Raw genomic sequence first — 27,567 nt, 5'->3', positions numbered from 1 at the left:
CACCTCTAAACTTAACCCAAAGACTCTCAACAGGCTTTTCTCAGTCTGAGGACAAGAAGGAGTAATAATGGCATAATAATCACTGCATTGGAATCCTTGCCATTGACCACATCACTGCTTATTTCAAGCCCATAGGCACTCTAATTAGATTACCTGCTCTACTTTAGTAGGTTCTTTCTTGATCCAACACTGAGATGGCATTTATGTCCACCACTCATTTTACTTAATTTTTATGACACCTGAGCTTGTCCAAAGTTGACACAAAGTGAAACAAATTATATATTATGGATTAATAATTCCAGATTTCTTTAAAGTTATTAAATCTCCTCTGGGAGGGATTGTGTGAAATTCTATAGGAAATCAAGGAAATCTGCATTACAATCTATTGTTTCCTTCAGAGAAAAATTGCATTTGCCAACAGCAAATAAGGTCATTGCATTTGTGCCAAATAGCTACTTGTTTTAGATCAAAAGACATGCCCAGTCCTTGACCACATTTGGCAACAGACAAATGGACATACTTTCTCCTTGAACTGGAACCGTAGGAAACGCTATTCTTATGAAGAAGCCACTTTGTCCTACAAGCAGACACATTTGTTTTACATTAATTTAAAATACAATTTTAAAATGTGTTAAGATTTTAAGTCTGAATACATTTTAGAATGTAATACTTACCTAAAGAACATACTGCTTCATAATATGATTTCTGTTTAACTTCTTTACAAATGAAGCATTACTTCTGTTCTCATGCAGCTTGTTTAGTGCAGGATCTATCTGCATTGCATATTCTTGCATATTATATAGAAGTAAATGTAGCTTCCTATTTTTCTTCATGGACTAGAAAAATATTATGGGTAATTATTCTAATGAATTATGGAGAGTTTAGTACTATTGGCGGCTATGTTTAAATAGTTTTTATTTGGCTTTTAATATTTGTGTAGGACCAATTCTGGACACCAAAACCAGGAAGAAAAAATAAAGCAACTAAAATCTACAGTACTTACTATAGATAATTGTGTTGACACCATTCAGGAGCTCCCCTGACTCAAAATAAAATCACAGTCCTTTATCCCCTTTTGGAATATATCCTCTTAATCCAAATAATATCAGAAAGGATAAAATTTAGTCCATTAATCTGGCAAATATTTCCCTCTGTTTCATTAACATGCATAAGCACAGATAAAAAATGTTCAATTTAAGGGTTCTTACATGATTAGAGTGTAAAAAATCATCATACAAATGTAGTTTTTGTCAGACACATTAATGTCCTTAACTTAATACTACCCATATATTACATATCCATAAAACAAGGGTTTAGCAAAACTAATTGTGCAGGAAGCAACAAGTAAATATGGTTAATTGCTTGGGAGGATTATGGAATATGAATTGTTGTAGTAAGGACAATTATGTTCAGAGAGTCTCACCACAGATTAGAGATGAAAGGCCAAGGAACAATGGGAAAAAGACTGTAGAACAGGTTGTGGAAAATCATGAATTCTTGTTCAATACCCCTTGGCTATTGTCAATAAAAGAACCCAGCTTGATTAATTCAGTAGGATAGTTATGTACTATGAACTAGCTAAGGCTATAACAAACCTTGCACTATTTCCCCCTCTATTTAAACCTTTAGTGTCCTTAATTTTTTACTTAATTTTGAGGTTTAAGTGGGTGTGAAAGAGAAAATGTTCAATTTACAGTAGAGAAAATATGATGACTTTGTACACCCTTGTAATAAATATAGCATTTCAGTACTGAGTTATCAAATGCTTGTAAACTGTACACAATCTTTTCATCTAGTTTGCATAATTTTATAATGGAGGAATAACATTTTAAAAATTTTGAATAGGCACTTACTGGAATTACAGTTAATCCTGATACAGTCTAGATGGGGAAGAATAGATGAAAAATGAAAATTTATCCTTCAAGGTAATAGCTGCAGACATCCAATAAAATCACAGTCCACCCTTCCGGGGACAGACACATGCAAATATGGCCACTCCAAATGATTAGTCTTTACATATTGCTGTAACCCAGATATAGTGCAATAAAACTTTATACGCAGAAACGGCAGTATAGAGTCAAAAATGGCCAATTTCAAACAAAGCTACATGGTGACAAATCTAAGTGAAAAATCATGTTTAACTGTCAAAAATGCTTGATTGAGGCAGGCCACAACTTTCTCCCCATCTGTGAAAGAACAGATAATTTTTCTCAGTGTAATTAAAAAGTGCTCCGTCACAATGGGGCATAGAGCAGGCCAAGCCACCATCATTCATTTTGGACCACAGTTATATATTACACCTCAAAGGTGAACTTTTTTTCTTTCTATTAAACTGTGTAGTAAAATATAAAGCATTAACTATGTTTGTAAATAGTCTTTCACACTGTAGTATATATTTTACTTTATATAAATGTATACAATCAATTCACAGCAGAACAATTACTGTATTTAAAGTCTCATATTAATATCTAAGAACATTTTATTTGGAAAATCCAGGAGTTCGAGAAAACCATCTCTTTTCAGCTTAGTTCTCGCCTAAGAATTCGCTATTGTTATTTGTGTGGAATAAATATTATAGCTAACACAGATATTGGTTTTTTTTGGTTTACTTTCCTTTTATACCTATATAGATATCTACTGTATATGAAAACATATTGGATTGCTCTGGAGAATCATTTTGTTGGATTATGACCCCGGATTTTAAAAATATGCAACACTGTTTTGTACGTACAATAATTTATCTTCAGCACCTTTGAGGAGCATAAATAATATAAAACCTAGATTTTGTTTCCATATAGCTGAGTTTGTCATGTGTCGTCAACCGCATCAGAAAAGTGGTTGCAAACAGCCAGGGACCAGCACCTACACACCTCTTACTACAGAAAGCTTTCCTGAAGGAGGCTCCACATTGCCATTTTGTGATTCAAAACATTTTATCAGCTTGCACTAACCCTAGGCTGTCACAAGAGGGAACTATAAGAGAACAGTCAAAGAGGACCACTTGGTTGTCTTAACTTTTATTTCCCTTCTCTCCCCTTCAACCTCTCCCCTCCTCTTACCCCTACCTCCCGTAAATATCAGAATAGTAATTCAATGACCTACTTTTCTACATAATGGGTGTTAGCTCATCATCGGGTTATCTACACACTTTAATATTATATCTCTGAAATCACCATATAAACAGCTAATTTAGATAGTTGTTCATCAATCTTGAAAGCAACTATGTAAAATAAATCACTTCACAGAACCTATATGAGTTTTTATTCACTGTGTTTGTTCTCTTTCATACTCTCTTCTCTCTACCTAAAAAAAACCCAACAAAAACATAAGGCAAAATGAAAAAGACATGTGGAGTTTGATACTTATTACAGAAAATAGTAACCTAACATTTTGTCAATTATATGCCAAACCAGGATAGCATTTTATTAATTTGTTTTCTGTAGAAGGGCTTGTGTTTTTTGTGTTCACATGGCTGTTTGCTGAGGGCCGCAGACTTCGGGCATTGAAGGGTTGTGTTATCTTTTGACACAAAAATACCACTACAGAATTGTTCATAAAAGAAAAGATGGATTTCACTACATATGTGACTGCTAAAAAGAAGAAACCAATAATGCCCATCAGTTGACATAATGTACAATATTTCATGTGTGAAAATTAGAAGTTTTTTGATTATGCATGTATATGTTATGTTAATTGGTGGAGCTAAAATTACACTGACCTACATATAATAGCTGGAACAGTTTCTCTCTGTACACTCAACTTCTGTAGCTGCTAATTATGAAGAATCTGTGGGTAGAGACCAATTCTCAGAAATCAAGCAGGTTAAAATTATTTCATCTAGAAATGTCACTGATGAACTGGCCTTCTCTTTTTAGAACACACAATAGTACAAAATATATTATGATGGGTTATGTTAAATCGTGTAAAGAATAAAAAATGCAAAACCAAAAGAATAAAAATCAGTAACTTTAAAAAATGGATGTGTGTGTGTATATATATGCATGTTACATATATATATATATATATATATATATATAATTTAATTTTAAGGTCAAACAGGCTGTTCAATAAATGCTTGCAAGCAAAATAATAAGAATAAGAATGCTGAAGATGTTAATTTCTGGAGGGGGGAGGGGGAGGGGGAAGGGTTTGTTACCTAGGTTGACCGTTAGTTTAACTCGTCCTGCATCCAGCTCTAAACGAAGTGTATCTGCAGATTCCCTAGAAGTAGTTGCCATTAAAATGCCATAAGCTCGCTGAGACCTGAACCGTAAGGACACATCTTCTGCCTCTGTATGCATCACAACAGGGAGCTGTATCTTCATAAACATACTTCCGTCATAGCTTAAAACTGTTGCCTCTGGAAATGGACAAGAAAACTGCTAATTACAAAATAAATAGTTATACTATATTTATTGAAACTGTTAATAGAAAAGCCAACACATATATACAGCCAAAAGATCGAACACCATCATGTTGAAAATTGGAATAACAATCATTGTTGGCATACATAAGCAAAGTTGATTTGAAATCCGATATCTCAGGTTTTGGGAACAAGCCATGCAACTTTTAGACTTATTTTAATTAACTCAATTGGTAGACTTTTTAAGGCCCAATGCGATAAAAACTTATGCATGTGCAGGACTTTATGCACATGTGCATAAAATCACATATGCAAGAGCTTGCAAGATTGAGGCCTAATTGTGTAAACTTAGGTCAAAGCTATCCAAGTCAATATTACACTCCTATCTTGAAAACTCACCTCTGAGTCATCTACTTTGATCATTACCGGAGGGTTTTTTCTGTTTAAACCAGTAAGGTTCTTATTACCCAGAATATGGTTATTGCCAAGTTATCAAAAAGAACCCTTAAGGCAGTGGTTTTCAAACTTTTTTTCTGGCGACCCAGTTGAAGAAAATTGTTGATGTGGATGCTGGAGATGAGGGGTTTGGGTTTGGTGGGGGCTCAGGCCTGGGGCAAGGGGTTGGGATGTCCAAGCTGAAAAGTCCCAGTCTTATTAATCTCCCCTCATATGAAAGCTGTTCCATACCCCAGGTAATTCCGTTGCCCTTTTCTCTACTTTTTCCAGTTCCAATATATCTTTTTTGAGATGGAGTTATCACATCTGCATGCTGTATTCAAGATGAGGGCATGCCATGGATTTATACTGAAGCAATATGATATTTTCTGTCTTATTATCTATCCCTTTCCTAATGATTCCCAACATTCTGTTCGCTTTTTTGACTACCGCTGCACACTGAGTGGATGTTTTTTTGCAGAACTATCCACAATAATTCCAAGATCTCTTTCTTGAGTGAAAACAGCTAATTTAGACCCCATCATTTTATATGTATAGTTGGGATTATGCTTTCCAATGTGCATTTCTTTGCATTTATCAACATTGAATTTCATTGTCCCTTTTTGTTGCCCAGTCACCCAGTTTTGGGAGATGCTTTTTTAACTCTTTGCAGTCTGCTTTGGACTTAACTATCTTGAGTAGTTTTGTATTATCTGCAAATTTTGCCACCTCATTGTTTACCCCTTTTTCCAAATCATTTATGAATATGTTGAACAGTACTGGACCCAGTATAGACCTGTGGGGGACACCACTATTTACCTCTCTCCAGTCTGAAAACTATTTATTCCTACCCTTTATTTCCTATCTTTTAATCAGATACACATCCACGCGAGGACCTTCCCTCTTATCCCATGACAACTTAATTGGCTTAAGAGCCTTCGGTGAAAGACCTTGTCAAAGGCTTTCTAAACATCTAAGTACATTATATCCACTCAATCACCCTCAGGGCCGGCTTTAGGCCGATTCAGCCGATTCGGCTGAATTGGGCCCTGCGCTAAGAGGGCCCCGCGCTGCAGCTCTCCACCCCGCCCTCAGCTCACGTCCCCCTCCTCCCCTCCCCTGAACGCTCCGCCCCCTGCTCCTCCCCCTCCCCTGCTTCCCGCGAATCAGAGGTTTGCGGGAATTCTGAAAAGAAGCAAGGATGGGCAGGCAGTACCAGGTAAGCTGGGGTGGCGGGGGGCGCGAGAATGGTTCTGGGGAGGCGCGGCCCAGTCCAGCCCCGGTTCCGGCAGAGCACGCCGGCCCCAGCGGCTCTGGCCCGGCTTGGCTCCAGCCCGGCCCCCGGGGCGCGGCGTGGCTCGGGTCCGGCCCGGCTCGGGTCCCATGGTGCGGCTCGGGTCCGGCGTGGCTCCGGCCCAGCGCAGCCCAGCGCGCCCCCCGCGGCGCGGCTCAGGTCCAGCCCGGACCCTGCGGCGCGGCTCCGGCCCGGCCCCCGCGGCGCAGCTCCGGGCCGGACCCAAGCATGGCAACCCCGGCTGGAGCGCGGCTCGATTCCTGGAGGGCAGGGCTTGCTGCAAGCCCTGCCCCCAGGAATCGGGCCCCGCTCTTGCTAAAGCCGGCCCTGATCACCCTTGTCCACATACTTGTTGACCCCCTCAAAGAATTCTAGTAGATTGGTGAGGCATGATTTCCCTTTACAAAAACCATGTTGACTCTTTCCCAACAAATCATATTCATCTATGTTTCTGATAATTCTGTTCTTTACTATAGTTTCAACCAGTTTGCTCAGTACTGAATTTAGGCTTACGGGCCTGTAATTGCCGGTATTGCCTGTGGAGCCTTTTAAAAAAATTGGTGTTACATTAACTATCCCCCAGTCATCTGGTACAGAATCTGATTTAAATGATATGTTACATACCATAGTTAGTCATTCTGCAATTTCACGTGAGTTCCTTCAGAACTCTTGGGTGAATACTATCTGATCCCAGTGACGTGACATTACTTTTTAATTTATCAATTTGTTCCAAAGCCTCCTCTAATGACACCTCAATCTGGGATAGTTCCTCAGATTTGTCACCTAAAAAGAATGGCTCAGGATTGGGAATCCCCCTCATATACACAGTCATGAAGACTGATGCAAAGAATTCAATTAGTTTCTCTACAATGGCCTTATTGTCCTTGAGTGCTCCTTTAGCATCTCAATCATGCAGTGGCTTCCTGCTTCTGATGTACTCTACAAAAAAAAATTTGCTATTACCTTTTGAATCTTTGGCTAGCTGGTCTTCAAATTCTTTTTTGGCCTTCCTAATTATATTTTTACACTTCACTTGCCAGTGTTTATGCTCCTTTCTATTTTCCTCACTGGGATTTAACTTCCACTTTTTAAAGGATGCCCTTTTGCCTCTCACTGCTTCCTTTACTTTGTTGTTTAGCCATGGTGGCACATTTTTGGTCCTTTTACTATGTTTTTTTTTAATTTGGGGTATACATTTAACTTGAGCCTTTATTATGGAGTCTTTGAAAAGTGTCCATGCAGCTTGCAGGGTTTTCACTTATGGCGCTGTACCTTTTAATTTCTGCTTAACTAACTTCCTTATTTCTGTGTAGTTCCCCTGTCTTAAATTAAATGCTGTCATGGTGGGCTGCTGTGGTGTTGTCCCCCACCCCCTCACAGGGATATTAAATTTAATTATACAGGTCTGTCGCATCTTACGCTGGGGTTACGTTCCGCAGTCAGCGCGTAAAGCGAAAATCGCGTATAGTCAAAATTACATTGAGTGTAATGGCGGGTGGAATCGCCCGCACTACAGGTACAGTATTAAAACTGTTATTTTTCTCTTTTTTTTTTTTTGCCGACCGTGCAAGCTGAAATGTTAAATGCGTGTAAGATGCGACAGACATGTATTATGGTCACTATTACCAAGCGGTTCAGGTATATTCACCTCTTGAACCAGCTTCTATGCGCCATTTAGGACTAAATCAAGAATTGCGTCTCCTCTTGTGGGTTCCAGGACTAGTTGCTCCAAGAAGCAGTTATTTAAGGTGTCAAGAAACTTTATCTCTACATCCCGTCCTGAGGTGACATGTACCCTGTCAATATGGGGATAGTTGAAATCCCCATTTATTATTGAGTTTTTTATTTTAAGAGCCTCTCTAATCTCCCTGAGCATTTCACAGTCACTATCACCATCCTGGTCAGTAGTATAGGCCTACTGATATATTGTTATTATTAGAGCATGGAATTACTACCCATAGAGATTCTATAGTACAGTTTGGTTCATTTAAGATTTTTACTTCATTTGACTCTACACTTTCTTTCACATATAGTGCCAGTCCCCCACCAGTACCACCTGCTCTGTCCTTCTGATATATTTTGTACCCCGGTATTACTGTGTCCCATTGATTATCCTCATTCCACCAAGTTTCTGTGATGCCTATTATAACAATATCCTCATTTAATATGAGGCACTCTAGTTCACCCATCTTATTATTTAGACTTCTAGCATTCGTATATAAGCACTTTAAAAAATTGTCACTTTTTAGCTATCCGCCATTACATGATGTAATTGAATGGGACTCTTTTTCATTTCATAGAATCATAGAATCATACAATATCAGGATTGGAAGGGACCTCAGGAGGTCATCTAGACCAACCCCCTGCTCAAAGCAGGACCAATTCCCAACTAAATCATCCCAGCCAGGGCTTTGTCAAGCCTGACTTTAAAAACCTCTAAGGAAGGAGATTCCACCACCTCCCTAGGTAACCCATTCCAGTGCTTCACCACCCTCCTAGTGAAAAAGTTTTTTCCTAATATCCAACCTAAACCTCCCCAACTGCAACTTGAGACCATTACTCCTTGTTCTGTCATCAGGTACCACTGAGAACAGTCTAGATCCATCCTCTTTGGAACCCCCTTTCAGGTAGTTGAAAGCAGCTATCAAATCCCCCCTCATCCTTCTCTTCTGCAGACTAAACAAGCCCAGTTCCCTCAGCCTCTCCTCATAAGTCATGTGCTCCAGCCCACTAATCATTTTTGTTGCCCTCCGCTGGACTCTTTCCAGTTTTTCCACATCCTTCTTGTAGTGTGGGGCCTCACCAATGTCGAATAGAGGGGAATGATCACGTCCCTCGATCTGCTGGCAATGCCCCTACTTATACATTTGACTGTGTTTCATCAGATCCTACCCATATTTTATCATCTTCCATCCTCTCCGCCTTACTAGGACATAGAGAATTTCCATTAATAGATTTTCCCCTAAGGGATGTCTCTGTCTGAACCACATGCTCTTCCACACCTATCGGCTTTCCCCCAGACCTTAGTTTAAAAATTGCTCTACGACTTTTATAATTTTAAGTGCCAGCAATCTGGTTCCATTCTGGTTTAGATGGAGCCCATCCTTCCTGTATAGGCTGCCCCTTTTCCCAAAAGGTTCCCCAGGTCCTTAATCCCTCCGCCCTACATTGTCTTTGATGGGATCCCAAATCATAGGTCAGGAGATGACTAAACGAAGGAAATTATTACCCAGCCGATTGTATGTGCTGAAGTATTTTACAAGGAAATAGAGAAAACTACTGTGGCTTGTTTATATGCCCCTAGTTTAGAAGAGGTCTTTAATATTTTCCCATTTTATACTCGATCATAAGCCGGTTCATTTATAAGCCAACCCCCACCGCCCCCAAGATGGATAAGTAAAAATGGAAAATTTTTATGACCCTTTCCTAAGCCAACCCTATAATTCAGGGGTCAGCAAACTTTGGCTCCCAGGATAGGAGGATAAGTCGCTGGCGCGCCGAGATGTTTTGTTTACCTCGAGCGTCCGCAGGCACAGAGGTAAACCTAAGTAAACAAAGTGTCCTGACGTGCCAGCTGCTTACCCTGATGGGCCGGAACAGCAACTGGTGGGGAAATTTTTGGGGGGGAGAAGCTGGGGGTCAGGGGAGTAGCCCCTGTGACCACCCCCCACATGACCCCACCCCTAGCACGGGACCCCCACACTCTCCCCATCCCATCCCTTCCCACCTTATCTGGGGAGGATGTCTCTGGCCTGAATGGAGCTGCTCTGGCAGGCTGGGCAGCACGGTCACAGCCTGCTTCAGCGGGCCAGACCGGGCGGCGCGGCCGCAGCATGTTCCAGCGGGCTGGGCCGGGCGATGCGGCCACAGCCTGCTCTGGCGCCCGGGCAGCGCGGCCACAGCCTGCTCGGGGGGGCGGGGCTGAGTGGCACAGCTGCAGCCTGCCAGCCCCAGAGCTGCAGCTGCTTCGGAAATCTGGGGGAAGAGCAGCATGGCCAGAAGCGGAGAGTCTCTGGCCCCGCCTCTTCCCTTCTGTCTGTGCTACCTCTCCTTGCTCCCTCTGTTGGGGGGAGGGGCTGTGTCCCACCTCTCCCTCTCTATACCCGTTCATAAGTCGACCCCCTTCTCTGGTGCTTCCCTTTTTTACTAAAAAAATTCGGCTTATGAACGAGTATATACGCAGAAGAGACTGACTAGAAAGTGCTGGATGTTGAGGACTGCATGGAAAGTGGCTGATGGCATTGGTCCTCTGATAACTTCTTTAGCAATAGAAAGCAGTAAGTGAGAGAACCTCACACTGTCACAAAGATGTCAGTTCTTTGCCGGATGGCAACTAAAATGGATTGCTGGCTTAGAGTGGTGAGAGCAGACTGCACTGTATAGATTGTGGGAGCAGCCAGAAGTGTCAAGCAAAGTTTGCCCTTGTTTGCCACATTGATTAATTTAAAGGAAGGAGACAATCCAAATCCACGGGCAAGATGACCATGAAAAGACTTCTCAGATGCAAGTTCCAGTTTAGGATTCAAAATGTGCACCTTTTGTCTGCCAGCAGACTTTTCCAATCTATTTCAATGGTCAGAATGTCCTGTTACCAGAGGATTTCATTATCTAGCTGGAGAGGATAGATGGTTCTGTGACTAAGGCCCTAGACTGTGAATCAGGAGAGCTTTGGTCTATTGCTGGCTCTACCACAGGATTTATTGAGCAAATAAAGCTACTTATTCTTTCTATGCTTTAGTTTCTTCATCTGTAAAATGGGGATAATTATTCCTTATATCACCAGTGTTATGAACCTAAATCCATTAGTATTTGCAAGGAACTTGGATGCTACAGTGAGTACCATATAAAATACCATAAGAAAAACCAAATGGTGGTAAGGTTGTTGGTTTACTTAAGATAAATTTTAAAACTTTTCAAGGGCCCCCCTTTGCAATCACTAGAGAAAGAAACTGTCTCTACATTTTCCAGACAACATTATCCAGTGTAAAGGCAGGTCACTGCAACAAAGTTTGAAGGCATATAAACCCTCCAAAGTCAGACTGGAATTGTGTGGCAGGTGGGTTACATTATTTTAAATCCACTTCCAACCACTAAACCCTCACCAGTAAAATTATTTGTGGAAATCACCCAGACACTGGAAGAACAGACTACTAATATTATCATCAAGGCTTTAGAAATTGCAAGTCTGGGGGATTTTATCAGTTCTGTATTTGCAGGAAAAAAAACAGCCTTGGGAAGGAGGAGAAGGGGGTTTCTGCCCTTCTTAAATCAAAAATCCTTCAGAATAGACAGATAAAGGACTTATTGCTCATGGTTCTGGTGAGAAATTTCATTGTCAAAGCAGACCTCAGTGAGATATTATTTGAGCATCCCAGTTAATTCCAATTTTTTGAAGTTCCTCTGGCTCAGTTGGAAGGGGCAGTTTTACAAATGACAAGACATGGTATCTAGTATGTGTAGAGAACTCCAAGGACCTTTATATGGTCAAAAAGGTTTTGGTACAGTTACTGAAAATCTGGAATAAGATTTTGTAATTGGCATGTTAGTTAAGAGGAGTTTAGAGAGATTTTAAATATTCAATAAATGTAGCTATACTAAAAGCAGTGGGGGTCTGACAAACTGAACAAAATCCTTTCTTATCCCCGTATCATAATAGATATTTTAGGGCTGATTGTAGATTCCCTAAAATAATCCCTGGCGATTGGGTAGCAAGAAGAGGAAAGCATGACAGACGTGGCCTAGTTGTGTAATTGGTGTGTCTTTATAGTTTACCCTGAGATACTCTGGGATACTCTCTATTTGGGGGATTACTGAGATGTTAGCTGGGGTCAGAAAGATAAAAAGGAGTGTGAACAGATATTGATTTGTTCAGTAATGGCCTTCCAGGATTTACTGTCATGATGAGCAGTCCTCAGTCCTTTTTCGCATAACCACACCAGTTATTTTGGAAACAGATGTTCCAAAAACCGTCTGAGAAGCCTGAGTTGAGACCAAATGACAAAAAGCCTTTGGACAACAACTCAGAAATCCATTCAAGATCTAAATTGTTAGGCAAACTGGCATGGGTATCACAATCAAGTGCTGACGGACTACAGCACAGAAATGCCCTAAACAAATGACAAAATTGGGGAGAGGAAGGAGCATTTGATCAGTGTGGTGACAATAAGAATTACGCCAGTGCAAGTATTGGAAATCAATATCATCATACATTCCAGAAATGGAAAATATGACATGGTACGTTGGGATCTATTTCCAGCTCTGCCACTGGCCTGCAGGTGACCTGGGACAAGTCACTTCACTTCTCTGTGCTTCCGTTTCTCCACCTGTAAAATGAAGCTAATGATACTGACCTCTTCTGTAAAATGCTTTGAGATCTACTGATGAAAAAGTGCTGTATCAGAGCTAGCTGTTATTTATTCAAGAGAAGAGAGTCTGTGGGAAGAGTCACTGTTAACAAGAAATATTTTTCTACGGCTGTAACATGCAGAGCACTACAGTACCCGCTGCCTCAGTCATCACAAAAAGAGATTCTTCTCCAGGTTCCTGAATAAGAGAGCTGCAGGGAAGGGGGTCTCTTTTAAATTTGGTGGCAGATCCAGGAGTATCTATATCATTCCCACCCACCCACCCCTTCTCAAATCTTCAGGCAGTATTAGCAAAGAGGTACCAGAAGAGAAAATTAATTTGTTCTTCTTGATTTTTCTTCACTGTCCAACAGGGCCATGATTTCTGGTGATTCTATGGTGTCTACAGAATTGTTAATAATCCTGATGAAGTTAGAGTGAGTAATGTTTCAGAGTCTGATTCAAGGTTATTGTGCAGTAAAAGATTCTCTGATGATAACTTCTTTACTGTTACTATTGACATTTTGCACAATGGATAGATGGAACCCAGCAGCAGGTCATAAAATTAAATTTACAGGCATTTTGTTTTGTAGGACATTGCAAAATGTAAAAATATCCTTTTGGAAATTAACAATCAGAGATTTTCCAACTCCTATGGTATAACAGGTGAAAAGTGGTTCTGTTTTTCTTCCTATTAGTAATATTAGGGAAACTAAATATTATGGGAAGCAGTCATGGGAAGAATGGTGAACCCTAAAGATTATTCTTTGGCAGAAACTGAAAGCTTATTAATCTCAAATTATTTTATTGATATTTTTCAGAAACTGAGCCCTTATCATCACATTTTCCCACACACAGTAAATGGTCTTCTAACTCTGAGTCTAGGGGGGCCAAAGTTGACCTCTTTGCCAGTGTTCTGTTTATCTCTCAGAGTGGCAGCTTGCAGGTTGTGGCAGCTTGTGGGATGGCTTAAGCCCAAAGGGCCACAAATGATTGCTATCAAGCAGATGTAAATCTCAGACTTTTGATAATACTCACCTTACTAGCCAGAGTGGGGTTTGAATCTTGCTGAGCAGGGTATGAAATTTCTTTCCCATGTCCCGCATTACTGGGTGTGGTGCGAGCCTGAGTGGAGGAGGTTGATTTTTTCCTCTACTCCCATCTCCTTTTTTTAAGGCTCCTGGTGCATCTTGGGGTGTCCTACCCCTAGTTCTACTTCCCTCTGCCCTGACTGGCTAGTAAGCTACAGCTGGGTTGTGCATGGCCTTTGCACCACTACAGGGAGTTCTATTTTCTCTTATCCCAGGATGGCACCTTTCTTCTGCATCCTTGCTGTCATGCCTTCCTGCCTAATCATATTCTTATGTTAAAATAAGTTTATACAGGGTATTCCAGAAAGCTTTGGTCAATCTTTTTTTAGGTTAGGAAAGCATTTTCCTCCATAATGTAAGAGTGGCTCATGGAGCATGAGGTTTTGCAAGCTCTCTCTCTCTCTCTCTCTCTCTCTCTCTCTCTCTCTTTAATTTCCTCTCAGCAACCAGGAGATTCTGGTTTCCTTCCTTGCAACTTTTACAAGCATCCACTATGGATTGTTGATTTAGCAAGATGATAGCCTGAATAAATGGAGGAAGCTTGGGGAAGAGTGGTTATGCAGGGCTGGGTATGAGTCTCAAAGGACTACTGTGGGTTAAGGCTCTCGTCATCTGTGCCCATAACCCTCACATGAGTAAGGGGCTGTGTGCATGATGGTGACATAGATCGTTTTTTTTCCTGTTCAGCTGCTCCAAAGGGGTTCATTAGATTAAATGCTACTAGAGCAGAAGTTTAAGCTCAAAATGGCTGTGATAAATGTTGAATAATATGCTACTTGTTAAGAGGAGGCACAGCCTCTAGGGTAGGGAATAACAGTTTTACTATCATTACAGTGCTGGAAGCACAACAGGGAAAGAGCCTTTATTAAACAATACTGTAAGCCATTGATTCTAGCTGGTTTTTCTTTTTCTTTTTCATGGCAGCATCAAATCCCAGGTACAGGGAAGAATTATCCAACAGAAGTGAGATGTTAATCCTTGCTTGGTAAAAACTGATGAAATGAAACATTTCTTGGGTGAATTTATGAACTGATAACTTTGCTTAAAGAAATATTTCCCTTCCATGCTCAAAAAATGTAAGTCTTATCTTTATAAACATACTTGTTGAAATTCTCAGGGCCTGATTCTGTTTTTATTTGAAATAGTGTCAATGGAGTCAAACAGATGTAAAACTGGTGTGAGAGGATAATCAGGCTATTAATGTTGATGTAGGCTGGGATTTTCTAATTTGCCTAAGGGAATAGAGATCCCAATTCCTATGGACTTTCCTGTGAGTCTTCTCCTTGCCCCCTTTTGAAAAACCCTGCCACATTTTTTTGTTATTCTCTCATTTGTTTTTTCAAAAAGGAGAAAAACTCTGAGGAGAACCCCTCAAAGGGCCAAAGGGATGTTGTTATTCTTCAGTGTATACCTTGAGCAATTTGGACATAAGGTTCCAACCCAAAGGGCTAGCATTAAGGACTAATATTTACAATAAAAATGTTTTCCATTTAAAATTGAAGACTTAAATCTGTCAAGTGAACAGAAAATGGGCTCACACCTCTCTCTTCTATTTTCTTCCCTTCCTGTCTTGTTCCTCTCAATGCATCTGCTTCCTCCTATTATTGAGGAATGCTTAGCCCTCCATTGCACAGTAAGTGACTTATTACTTTCCTCTGAAACTATATGTACTACATTATTTACTCCGCTATTTCCTACTCCCTCCCACTTTTCCTCCACCCCCCGAATCATTCTCCATGCCACCTCCCTTTACACAATAGTAGCCATTTCTTTTTTAAATTTTAGACTTGCATCACTGATGTGGAATTATTTATTTATTTATTACTTCTATTCCAGTGACAACTAAAAGCTCCAGTCATGGACCAGACCCCACTGTGCTAAGTGCTGTACAAACAGAACAAAAAGGTGGTCCCTGCACTGAAGAGCTTACAGTTCTGGAATCAGCATTTAATTACCATTATTCATGTCAGAAAGAAGCTACTGGCATTGCAGTGATGCTAAGTGAAAGGGAGGAAAGCAAGGGGAGGAAAGAAGAAAAAATGTAGGGTGCAGTGAGGGGTGAGAGGGAATGGGACAAGAGCTTTAAAAATAAGTATCAGAGAATAAAGAAAATAAATTATTCAATGTGAAGAGTGGGACGTTTGGCTTTGCTTATACAGGAGCAATGAAGCTCATGTGAAGAGGAGGTGAAGGATGTGGATAGGATGAGAAGTTTGACTGGAAATAAGATTGTGTTTTTAAGGCAGTAGCAGATCAGGACATTGGAATATGAAGACTGAAGTATACGGTATTGAAAAACAAAGGATCAGTTGTGGGCCAGTTTCAGTTATCCCATTCCTCATGTCGTAATTAGCTGTGATATAGTCCAGACACAACAGTATTTTAAATTGTTATAAACTCTTGTACAGGGATTATGTTTTGTATTTCTGCCTATATCATGATTAATTTAAATATCCATGGCATGTAATAAAAGTTAAAATGATAGCCTATGAAAAATGTGGAGGAGTCGAGTAAGGATATCTGAAAGGATTTCAAACACCTTTTTTGAGACAGTTTAAAAAGATTTATACTCAATAAAACATTGAAGATGTTATCCTGAAAAACCCAGTCTGTTTCATCAGGCTGCTTCAATTTTTTTAAAACTATTTTACTAACTAGTTCTGCTCCATAATTTATGTATGGAAGTTGTAATAATGGCTTCCTCACAAGTCACTTTATCATGGTCTTTGAACCTGTCTCAGATAGGGTTTCACAATGTGGAGGTGGAAGAAGTGTTTTCCAACACTGACATTTTGAGGGAGAGATGATGCATCCCCGCTGCATCCCTTCCCTTCCAGCTGGGTGAATTTTTTATATGAAACTTTTTCACACACAAAATGCAGATTTGGGTAGTCCAAAACACTTTGTGAATTCTGTAAGAATTTAAGCAGGTTACATTTTGGTGACATTGCATGACCAGTGATAGTGCACTGGACTGGAACTCAGGGGACATGGGTTGTATATCTTTACCATTGACCTGTTGTGTGGCCAAGTCAATTTACCTCTATTTACCCTTTACTTTTCCCCCCTGTTTTCTATTTAGACTGTAAGCTTTGTGCGGCAGGGACTATGTGTTTATAGAATGCCTAGGACAATGAAATCTGATTTTGGCTAAGCTCTATAGGTTACACTGTAACTCAATAACATTACATTTTAATACCACAACAGAAAAAGTCATTAATAACTTATATATCTTTCCTTAATAGCAACTATATTCTTAAATCAGAGAATTTATGCTTAAGTACAAAAGAACAGAATTTGCCCCTTAATAGTGCTCATTCCAGACCTGTAACTATTAGAGATCCAGATCATGGATAAACTGCGACTAGTTCCAATGACTTCAATGTGTGTTTGCAAGTGTATTCATTATTTTATTTTTATTTTTCTACTTTTTTAAAATTTCTCCCAAAAATCTAAAACTTCACATAACCAGATAAAATAGTTTCATGTTTTGCAATAAGAAGTGACTTAGTTAGATTTAAAAAATACTACAGTCAACAGGAGACTTTGTGCCATGACCCAATACATCAAAATGTGAAGAAAAGATCCGTGATGTTGGATGTTAACACCCTTCTCTTCAAAAAGCAGCTTGGATGAAATAAAGCAAATAGTGGCAGACTTGAGGGGTCTCTGGGAGTACTTTCTAATAATTCTCAATCTATAAATAATTACTGGATAAAATATGGATGAAAACTGAAATTGATACACTACAGTTAGGATAAATGTTTAACATGGGTAAGATTCCGCCACCTTCATTCATGACAAGTAGTACTTTACTCCAGTAGGATTATTTGAGGGGGGATGTCCTCACTACACAACAAGAGTAGGGTGGGAGAATCTAGCCCCACAGGATTTAGCAGGGTGCAAAGGATGAAATTTGTAGTAAATAAATAGGTAGGAGATGAGGTTATTATAACAATAGGAAACACATGATTTTTCATATCGTCCTGCATTTGTTAGGAGTTTTTCTATTTTATTAAAAAATGTACAGAGACAATTCAAACAGGGGAAAAAATACACTCAAATGTATTTCCCCTGTGGAAAGTTCATTTAAGTTAACTCCTTGCAAATTGTATGCCTGTCCTTTCTTCAATAAATTTGCTTTTATGCATTGTTCCTTGTTGTCCAGTCAAAAGTATGCACCTGTGAAAGGCTTTGCCAAGAGGCAGTCACATATTGTGATCCATGATAACAATCAGAGACACAGCCAAATTATATTGCTATGACATCTGTCCCTCCATCTGCTTTAGTTTCCATAAACAACTAAACCAATCCATAGATTATACTGATGTTTTTACTTTATGTATAACCAAGAATTTGTTACAGTGGGAAAATAAGCACATACAACCCAATTTCTGCACACACACACACAAAACTATTAACTTTAAATAGGCTGGAATGAGCATAAAATGGCTTTTGTGTCCTATGGATTTTCCTTAGTTACTAATCTGATCAGATTATAGAATCATATATTCATAGAATCATAGAAATATGGGCCTGGAAGGAACCTTGTGAAATCCAGCACCTGACACTGAAGCAGGACCGAGTATATCTAGACCATCCCAAACATATGTTTGTCTAAGCTTTTCTTAACCGCCAAAGACAGGGATTTCACAATCTCACTTGGAAGCCTATTCAGTGCTTAACTATCCTTATAATTAGAAAGTATTTCCTAATATATAACCTATATCCCTCTTGCTGCAGATTAAGTCGATTACTTCTTGTCCCACCTATAGTGGATGTGGAGAGCAATTGATCACAGTCCTCTTTGTAACAGCCATGAACATATTTGAAGACTTACCAGGTATCCATCCACCTTCCTTTCTCAAGACGAAAAATTTCCAGTTTTTTACCTGTCCAAATAGGTCAGGGTTTTTGAAACTTTTTAATCATTTTTGTTGGTGAGAGTACATAGGATAGCAATTTGTTCTCATCTTTCCTAAAGTGTGGCACCCAGAACTGGACATAGCACTCCAGCCAAGGTCTCACCAGTGATGAGCAGAGTGGGACAATTACCTCCTGTGTCTTACAAACAATATGCCAATTAATGCACCCCAGAATGCTATTTGCCTCTTTCACGACTGAATTGTATTGTTGGCTCTAATTAAATTTGTGATCCACTTTAATCCCCACATCCTTTTCTTCACTACTACCACCTAGCCAGTTATACATATTGTTGTATTTGTGCATTTGTGCATTTCTCCTTCCTAAGTGCAGTACTTGGAACTTGTTTTTACTGAATTTCATCTTGTTGATTTCAGACCAAGTCTCCAATTTGTCAAGGTCATTTTGAATTCTAATCCTGTCCTCCAAAGTGTTTGCAACTCCTCCCTTCTTGGTGTCATCCACAAATTTTATAAGCATACCCTCCACCCCAATATCCAAGTCATGAATGAAAATATTGAATAGCACCGGACCCAGAACAGACCCGGGCAGGAGCCCAATAGATACATTCTCCCAATTTGACAAAAACTCATTGATAATTATTCTTTGAGTACAGTCTTTCAACCAGTTATGCACCCACTTTACAGTGATTTCATCTAAACCAAATTTCCCTACTTTGCTTATGAGAGTCATGTGGCACAGTATCAAAAGACTTAAGAAAAATCAAGTTATCACATCTACAGCTTTCCCCTATCCAATTAGCCACTAACCCTGTCAAAGAAGGAAATTAGGTTGGTTTGGCATGATTTGTTCTTGACAAATCCATGTTGGCTATTACTTATTACCTTACTAGCCTCTAGGTGCTTACAAACTGTTTAATAATTTGTTCCAGTATTTTTCCAGATATCAAAGTTAGGCTGACTGGTCTATATCCCCCTCCCCCCCCATTTTAAAGATAGGCACTCTGTTTGTCCTTCTCCAGTCCTCTGGGGCCTCACGTGTCCTCCATGAGTTCTCAAAGATAACTGCTAACAGTTCTGAGATTGCTTCAGCTAGTTCCTTAAGTACCCTAGGATGAATTTAATCAGGCCCTGCTGACCTGAACACATTTAATTTATCTGATGCCTGCTCTACATGTAAAACTTAGGGTGACCTAGCTACATCACTCACAGCTGTGAAAAATTTTATGCCCTATGTGATGTAGTTAGGTCAATCTAATCTCCACTGTAGATGCAGCTAGGTCGATGGATGAATTCTTCCACCGACCTAGCTACTGTTTCAAGGGGTGGATTTACTATAGTGATGGAAAATTCCCTTCTGTGGCTGTAGTAGGTCTACAGTATAGCACTACAGCAGCATAGCAGATGTGCTGCTGTAGCGCTTGTAGTGTAGACCTACCATAAATATGAATTTATAATATTTTTGTATGGTACAGTATTGATACATATAATAAGGATAAATTATTTCTTTGATTATTACGGCAAAGAAAGCTTCATGGCACATAAATGTTAGTGTCATAAAATGTAAATATATGCCATGTTTGCTGTAGATATCCTAATCTCCTAACACATAATTACAGAGCCCAGTTGTTTAACCTCAAATATTTTATTCTAACATGGTTTCCCACTTTGTAAGGCTCTATTGTTTGTGGAGGTGAACATGTTCTTATTTTACTTCAATTACTTACAACAATTATAATTGTGTTATTTATATCACTAAATACAATAATGTATCAGTTATTCCACACCAGTAGTAGTTATAACAATTTGTGTGGTAAAATGCCAACACACTGCTTTCAGAATCTCAAAAGCTGTAATCGTATTAATGCATGACCATTCGGGATACAAATATTACTGGAAGGAGAACTGCTTTCAGTGCAGTTTCCTCTGGATAGGGAGACCCGAGGGTAGGAAATGATCCTGCACTGACTGCACAAAGATTTCTGCTGGACAAGAGCCAGATACGATTGTGAGGAAGCTAATAAGAATACCATATTACCATCACTCCCAGTAGGTGAAGTTATGTGTGCTAGGAAATTAAGTCCTGAATTGGACAATAGCTGAAAATATACTAGGGGGAAAAATAACTGGAGATGAAAAGGATTCTGTGCGAGTTCTTGTGACCCGTTAAATATGTTTATGACAAATCCCTATGATGAAGTTTGCTATTAAATTCTCATTTGCAGATTTGCATATGTTTGTTGTCCCTGTCTCTAATGACTGAAATATGTAAATATTTCCTAGCTTCTCCTGATCTGGAAAGATGTAAGTACTATTTTTACTTCTCCATATGTAATAGCGGAATTTTGCCACAGGGTGGTACACCATGCATATTTAACTGAAGGTTTTTGTAATTCATCTGACAGTTTGGTTATGCCTTCTGCCAACTTCACTCCACCAGTAATAGAACAATCTGGAGACATCAACATAACTGGCCTCTAGCCAAAGGGGCTTGCATTTTTAAAAATCTGGGACCTACACCTCTATCTCAATATAACGCGATCCGATATAACACAAATTCGGATATAACGCAGTAAAGCAGCGCTCCGGGGGGGCGGGGCTGCGCACTCTGGTGGATCAAAGCAAGTTCAATATAACGCGGTTTCACCTATAACACGGTAAGATGTTTTGGCTCCCGAGGACAGCGTTATATCAAGGTACAGATGTACTTGCAAATGCCAATAACCTGACTTCATTTACCACAAAAGTGATGGGATTTCCTCAAGATTATATCTAGACCTTTTTAAAAAAACATTCATCAGTTTTATTTTTAAACAGTAAAATCTTTAGGTGACCACTTTACCTAGCAAAATGAATTAAACTATACAGAAAAAACTTTAACTGCCAGTCAATAAACTTGCAGATTAGGTTTCGGCTAGCAGGGAAGACTATATTATGTGTCAATTGTAATATAAGATTTCACAAAATAAGAGTTCTGGCATTTGAACACTTTTTGTTCCAACTGGAATAAAAATACTAAAAAAGATTTTTGTTCTGATAAACTGTTAGTTTCCCCACTTATCCTTACAAATAAGGATGTCAAATTTCATTTCTCTCTTTTCTTGAAATATATTAATAAAAGGTCTGGGTCTTTGCTTGTATTGTAATAAAATCACAGAAGAGAGAATATTAGAATATAAAAGTAAAGATTTCTTATAAAAAGAGAAACAGAAAAGCAGATTTAATATTCAGTTACTAAAATACAAGTACTGTAGCTGACAATTGTAACAAATCATGGTTAATGTATTGCAGCTAAGATTTACGCAATGTGTGTGCAAAGCACTGAAAGTGTCTTTACACATTCTGTTTGGTGTCAATTTAAAAATAAAAGCTCTATCTGTTTGATACAAAATATTAAAATGAGCTACTCAATGTTCCTTTTCTACTATAAAACGGTGTATTGCACACAGAAAAAATTGCCCATTATTATAAGTTGTATATATATGACTCAACAAAACAGCATCAAATTCTTCTTAGTGTTATTATTGAAATATGCTACTTTTAAATATCACTGAAATGCCACTGTGTTTGCAGATTATTAAAGTGTTAATTAAACTAATTAAAATAAAATAGAAATGATATCAGAAATAACCTATACTTGTAATACCCATATTTCTTTTCCTCCCCAATTTTTTAAAATTAAACTTGTATAGCTACTATCTGATTTTACACTCCTCTTCACAGCTAAAGGTTATATTCATTAATTTTAAATATAAATTATTTTACTACTTATGATGAACAGTAATTTTATTCCCCTATGGACTAGAAATTTTTTTAAACTACAAAGAGTGAATCTAAATTCTAGGGGCCTGATATTTTCTCATTTACATTCAAGAGGTGAAATCCTGGAATCACTGAAGTCAGTGGAAGTTTTGCCAAGGACTTCAATGAAGCCGGAATTTCACTCATGGAATTCAAGAATGTACAATAGTTAGTGGGGTTATACCAGTGTACGTGCGGGGAGACTCCGTCCTCAATTCAGAGTCAGATTGTGGTGAATTCAGGTTTCATAGAGTCACATTTCAGTAAATTAATAATAAGAGAAAGTACTTTCTCATGTTGTCACAAAGCTCTTCACAGCTCAGCTTGTAAAATGACAAAAGAGGGGATTTTCAAAGTCACAAATAGCAGATAGGCACCTGACTCTTACTCATCATGAGTGGGAATTAGGCACCTACCTGCCATTTGTGCCTTTGAAAATCTCCCCCAAACTCTTTCATATGGCCATATGGCCACTTGATTCAATTTAGTTTTCTGCCAATATAAAACCAGTGTGAAGAAGAGCAACAGACAATGAGGGTTATTTTTTAAAAAGGTTAACACAGTACTTGCCATTTTTAATCATTGTTAATTTCTACATTGTAGAGTCATGCACAATCTTTTGAAACCTACCTCTCTCACATGATCTGCCAAGGTAGCCTGTACCAGAACAATCACAGATATATCTGTTCCACCCATCCCTGCATACACCATTGTTTTTACAGGGGTTGCTCAGGCATGGTTTTGCAGTTTCTCTTGAGCATGAGGGTTTCACTCCAGCAGTGCTTTGAATTTCAGCCATTTGTCGAATATCCTTGCTTTGGCCATCAATAAACAAGTCTCTGATGCAGCCAACATATCCGTAATTGAGAAGTGCTGTCCACACCTCTGTTGGAAAGACCAGCCCTGCTTTATTTTCTGGCAAGCCCCCAAGATACAAGTCATCATCTAGGTCTAGGATTTCGCTTTCTCCTGGTGCAGTGTAAGGTGTACGTAATGTGTTCACAGAAATGGTACCTGATAAGAAACAACAACATGCAAGATTTTTAAGATATTAAAGTGAATTCTGGCAGCATTTCTTTATTCCCTGAGTCCCAAAATGCAGTATTTGCTTATTGCCAAATATCTCATGCACGAAAGCCCTAGATGAATGTTGTATTTACACATTTTAAAATAATAAAATGACACATTATTTTGTATTAAAATATCCCTTAAACACTATCAGGAAATATGTGGTATACAAACATTTCCACAAAATACTGCATGAACTTAAATGTATGAAAACCAAAATCCACGTAAGGGATTTCAGATAGATAAAATGTATTATTCAGTGCAAAAAAATCAAATGTATTTCAGGGTGATCTTCAGAAATACCCTGTTGGTGCAACAGCAACTCTTTGCACTGCCCTCTAAGTAGCTCACGATCCCGTGCTAGGGATTCTGCCTCTGAGGAGATAATGTGCGCAGTCTTTGGGTTGGATCCAAAGCCCATCCAGGTCATTGAAAAGACTCTGATTAGTTTCAATGGGCTTCGGATCAGACCCTTTGTCTGGGAGGGGAGGGGAAGTACTCTCATCGGCTGCCAGGCAGCCAATCATTAAAGAGATAGTGATGTACACCCAGAGGGAAAAAATCAATGCCTCTGACATTTGCATCTAAATGTGTGCTTGTTACAGAGAGGGGAAAGAGGGAAGCACGAGAGACATCATGAAATCAGAAATATTTATTTATTTTTGCTTTCAGTTAAAAAACAAAAACAAGCCTGAAATTTTAGCTCTGCCACTTGTGCAAGAAGCCTCAAAAAAGCTTCAGATGTGTTGCTCGAAATGTTGGCTAGGATGATCAATTGTCAAGATCCTCTACTCTGAAAATAATTGTAAAGACTGAGGACTCCAACTGAAAGAATTGAACATACAGAACCATAGCACATGTGTGCTAATCAGATACAGTCCAACTGTTGCAGTAAGATTATTAAAACAAAATGTGTGTGTGGATTTTAATATGATCGTGTCTTCACATTCAAGCAGGCGGTGAAATCACAATCCCCTATAGATCACTGTATTAAAGTGAAGTACTGAGGCTGAGGGAACTGGGTTTATTTAGTCTGCAGAAGAGAAGAATGAGGGGGGATTTGATAGCTGCTTTCAACTACCTGAAGGGGGGGTCCAAAGAGAATGGAGCTCGGCTGTTCTCAGTGGAGGCAGATGGCGGAACAAGGAGCAATGGTCTCAAGTTGCAGTGGGCGAGGTCTAGGCTGGATATTAGGAAACACTATTTCACTAGGAGGGTGGGGAAGCACTGGAATGGGTTACCTAGGGAGGAGGTGGAATCTCCATCCTTAGAGGTTTTTAAGGCCCAGCTTGACAAAGCCTTGGCTGGGATGATTTAGTTGGTGTTGGTCCTGCTTTTAGCAGGGGATTGGACTAGATGACCTCCTGAGGTCCCTTCTAACCCTAATCTTCTATGATTCTACCAGCCACATTATACTATATAAGTTACAGCAGTGTGTGTTTTATGTTTTACCCTCAGCAGTGTGTTTGAAAGGGTACTATGGAAAGCAGGAGAGCCCAGGATCACATTCCTCTTTACATACAGATGCATGTGAAACATCATTCCTATTATCACTATGCAGCACAGAATCCGGAAAACCTCAGGGATTATTATTGAGAATTGACAACTATGGAGCATTTCCCCAGGAATGTCATTTGGAAAGGATATTTCCAAGATCTTGCATGCACCTATATCAAAATATGATTATAAACGGAGAGCAAAAGTGAGTCAGACAGAGATGTTTGAAACAAACGTTTTATTATATGAATCTTAAATTAAAATAAACTACTATACAGTAGAATATAGACATCAAAAGAACAAACTAACTTTTTTTCTTTGTTTGGAATCCCATGGCCTGTGTTATGCATGAGGTCAGATTACATGATCACTGTGGTCCCTTCTGGCCACTAACTCTATGAAAAACAACCATTTTTGAAAGCCCACAGTTTGGCATGACCAAATACATTGCTGTCTGCGCCCCCATTATTTTATTTATGATGGGGGTATTTTGTACTCCGATGATACAGAGTCCCAGGGGACGCACAGATTAAAAAAATGTAATGGGCAAACCTCAATGTCTCAGTTAGCATAAGCATTCAAAAGTTTAGACACTTATTCAAATCATTTTGGGCTGGAAATGTCAGAAGATAAAGCTCCTTTGTGAGATTTCCAGTACTTCTGGTTTAAGCTGAGCTTGGTATATTTAAAAAACAGCCTCTCTGCTTTTAATGGTTACCGAAAAGGATGAGGGGACAAAAAAGATTGTGCCTTATTTGCATCTTTATAATTGTGTATAAAAATGCCTGAACATTTTGTTTATTTTAAATATTTATCCCCCACTTCCTTTAGCAATATCAGGAATACTTTTCTTCTGTGTTTTGCTTGAGGTCTATTTGGAGAATCAGAAAATTGGAATGGGAGGTTCCTAAATCCCTAACTGAAGGAGGAGGGTATGTTGAATCTTTAACTAAGAGACCCTTTCTTCCACCAAAAATCCCTCAAAATTTTCAATCATGAGAACCTCAAGTTATTTTACTAAATCTATATTTAAGCACCTCTATCACAAGTCTTATTTCTGAGGTTCTGAGCATCCACAGTTCCCATTAAATCAAACCTCAGAAAGTCAGTACCTCTGAATATCAGGCTACCTATTGAACCGGGGACTTCTGGAGCTTAGTGCATGAGCCTCTATTAAGGAACTAACTTTAGTGTGAATTTTTTTGCCAAAGCTTTTAGTAATCAGTTGTGTCAACCAACACACACCTTTTACCTAATGTGATACATATTAAATTAGATATGGTAGTTATTGCATTATGAATAATATCCACTAAATATTAAAAGATAAAGGTTTGGTTATGGGTTGCAGAGCTTTTCTCCTTTAGGTCACTAGGTTGAATTAGACCCAGATCATTAGTGAATAAAAGCTTTCTAATGACATTTTAGCAGCCTAATATACATAAAATGAATTGGTGGTCTTACACCAGTACCAAGTAACAAAAACAACCAGTACAACTGGCACATTTTTAAGCATCCTTAGCAGAGAGGACTGGGATTAATTGTACATGGAAAATGAATGATACCTCTTCACCCTTAGGTACTTGATCTCAGTCAAGGTTAAAAAAAACTAGTTGCACAACTTAGTGGAACCTTTCACTGCTCCTACTCATGTTGTACCAGATCTGTTCAGTCTCTAGAGCTGTTATTTGGCATCACCAACATCATTTCACTGGCACTGTGGGAGCCTCAGGCACTGGTGCACCTCAGTTCCTCGTATTCTCTGCCTGTGGCACATAATAGTCTAGTCTCCTGTGGGATGTAATACTTTGGTCTAATTTTGTTGCTGGCTTTCGCATATGGGTGCTGTCATATTATGAGTTTGACTTCTGTATTTGGGGGGCCAAGGGGAAGGGGTGGGAGGTGAGGCTCCACAGGGGATCCAGATGCAGCAGGGGGGTCTTAGCGGGGCAGGCCTCTGGATGCAGGGAGTGACGCTTGGTGGTGTAGGGAATCAGATGTGGGGGGCTTGGTAGGAGGGTCTGGGTTTGTGGGATCTCTGGAGGCAGGGGGTGAGGCTCAGCAGGGTGAAGATTCAGGTGAGTGGCACTTGGGAGGGAGGTCTGGATGCACTAGAGTTGGGCAGATGCAGGTGCAGCTCCCCATACAGTGACCTCTCCCCCTTGCAGCTGAGGAGTGATGGGGGCAGGAAGTGGAGCGGGTGTGTGTGTGGAGCTTCCTGGAGCCAGGAAAGGTTCCTGGGGGTGGGTCTGACTCGACCCCGGTGGCTCCCTGCAGGGGGAGTCCCATAGTCCTTCCGCCCCACCTAGGGTGACCAGAGAGCAAGGGTGAAAAATCGGGACAGGGAGTGGAGGGTAATTGGCACCTATATAAGACAAAGCTGCAAATATCGGGACTGTCCCTATAAAATCAGGACATCTGGTCACCCTAGCCCCGCCCCTACAGCCAGGACAAGCAGCTGAGCACTCACCTGGGTTGGGAAGTGGCTGAGCCACCTTGTTCTTATGGAAAATGGTACCAAACTGGAGCTCTGCTGTAAAGGTCACTCCTCTCCTGCCCTCCATTTCACAGTCCATGTGGAGAAACTGACCGGCAGGCATGGAGTGCTTTGAATCACCGCTTGTGCGCCCATGCAACGTTGCTTTGTGCCCTCCAAGAGAACTGGGGGGGGGGGGATGGTGAGCAGCAAAGCCAGGCTCTGTGCCTGCCGGTCAGTTTCTCCATATAGGCAGTGTGATGAATTATCAGGAGCTACTTTCCTGCCCTCCCCTTATGCAGACCACGTGGGGGGAAA

At 39.8% G+C, this 27,567-nt stretch overlaps 1 protein-coding gene across 21 annotated transcripts in view; it reads right to left on the bottom strand.

Moving 5' to 3' along the window:
• LOC112126064 (neurexin-1) overlaps nt 1-27,567 on the bottom strand; it is a 1,188,344-nt gene that overhangs the window by 637,043 nt on the left and 523,734 nt on the right. For 14 of the 21 annotated variants that reach the window (XM_029911748.1, XM_024224457.2, XM_026652579.1 and 11 more), the window contains 3 exons: nt 22,842-23,225; nt 4,157-4,360; nt 1,854-1,880 (listed from right to left, as the gene is read on the bottom strand). In XM_029911748.1, coding sequence (XP_029767608.1) covers nt 1,854-1,880; nt 4,157-4,360; nt 22,842-23,225 — 615 coding nt within the window. The remainder of the gene's footprint in view (nt 1-1,853; nt 1,881-4,156; nt 4,361-22,841; nt 23,226-27,567) is intronic. The other 7 variants (XM_024224462.2, XM_024224471.2, XM_024224469.2 and 4 more) reach the window with 1 other exon arrangement.

This window comes from Terrapene carolina, unplaced genomic scaffold, assembly GCF_002925995.2.
Source record: "Terrapene carolina triunguis isolate 2854851 unplaced genomic scaffold, T_m_triunguis-2.0 Scaffold121, whole genome shotgun sequence".
NCBI lineage: Eukaryota > Metazoa > Chordata > Testudines > Emydidae > Terrapene > Terrapene triunguis.
The sequence above is the reverse complement of the archived record's forward strand: the minus strand, read 5'-3'. Positions and strand labels throughout refer to the sequence as shown.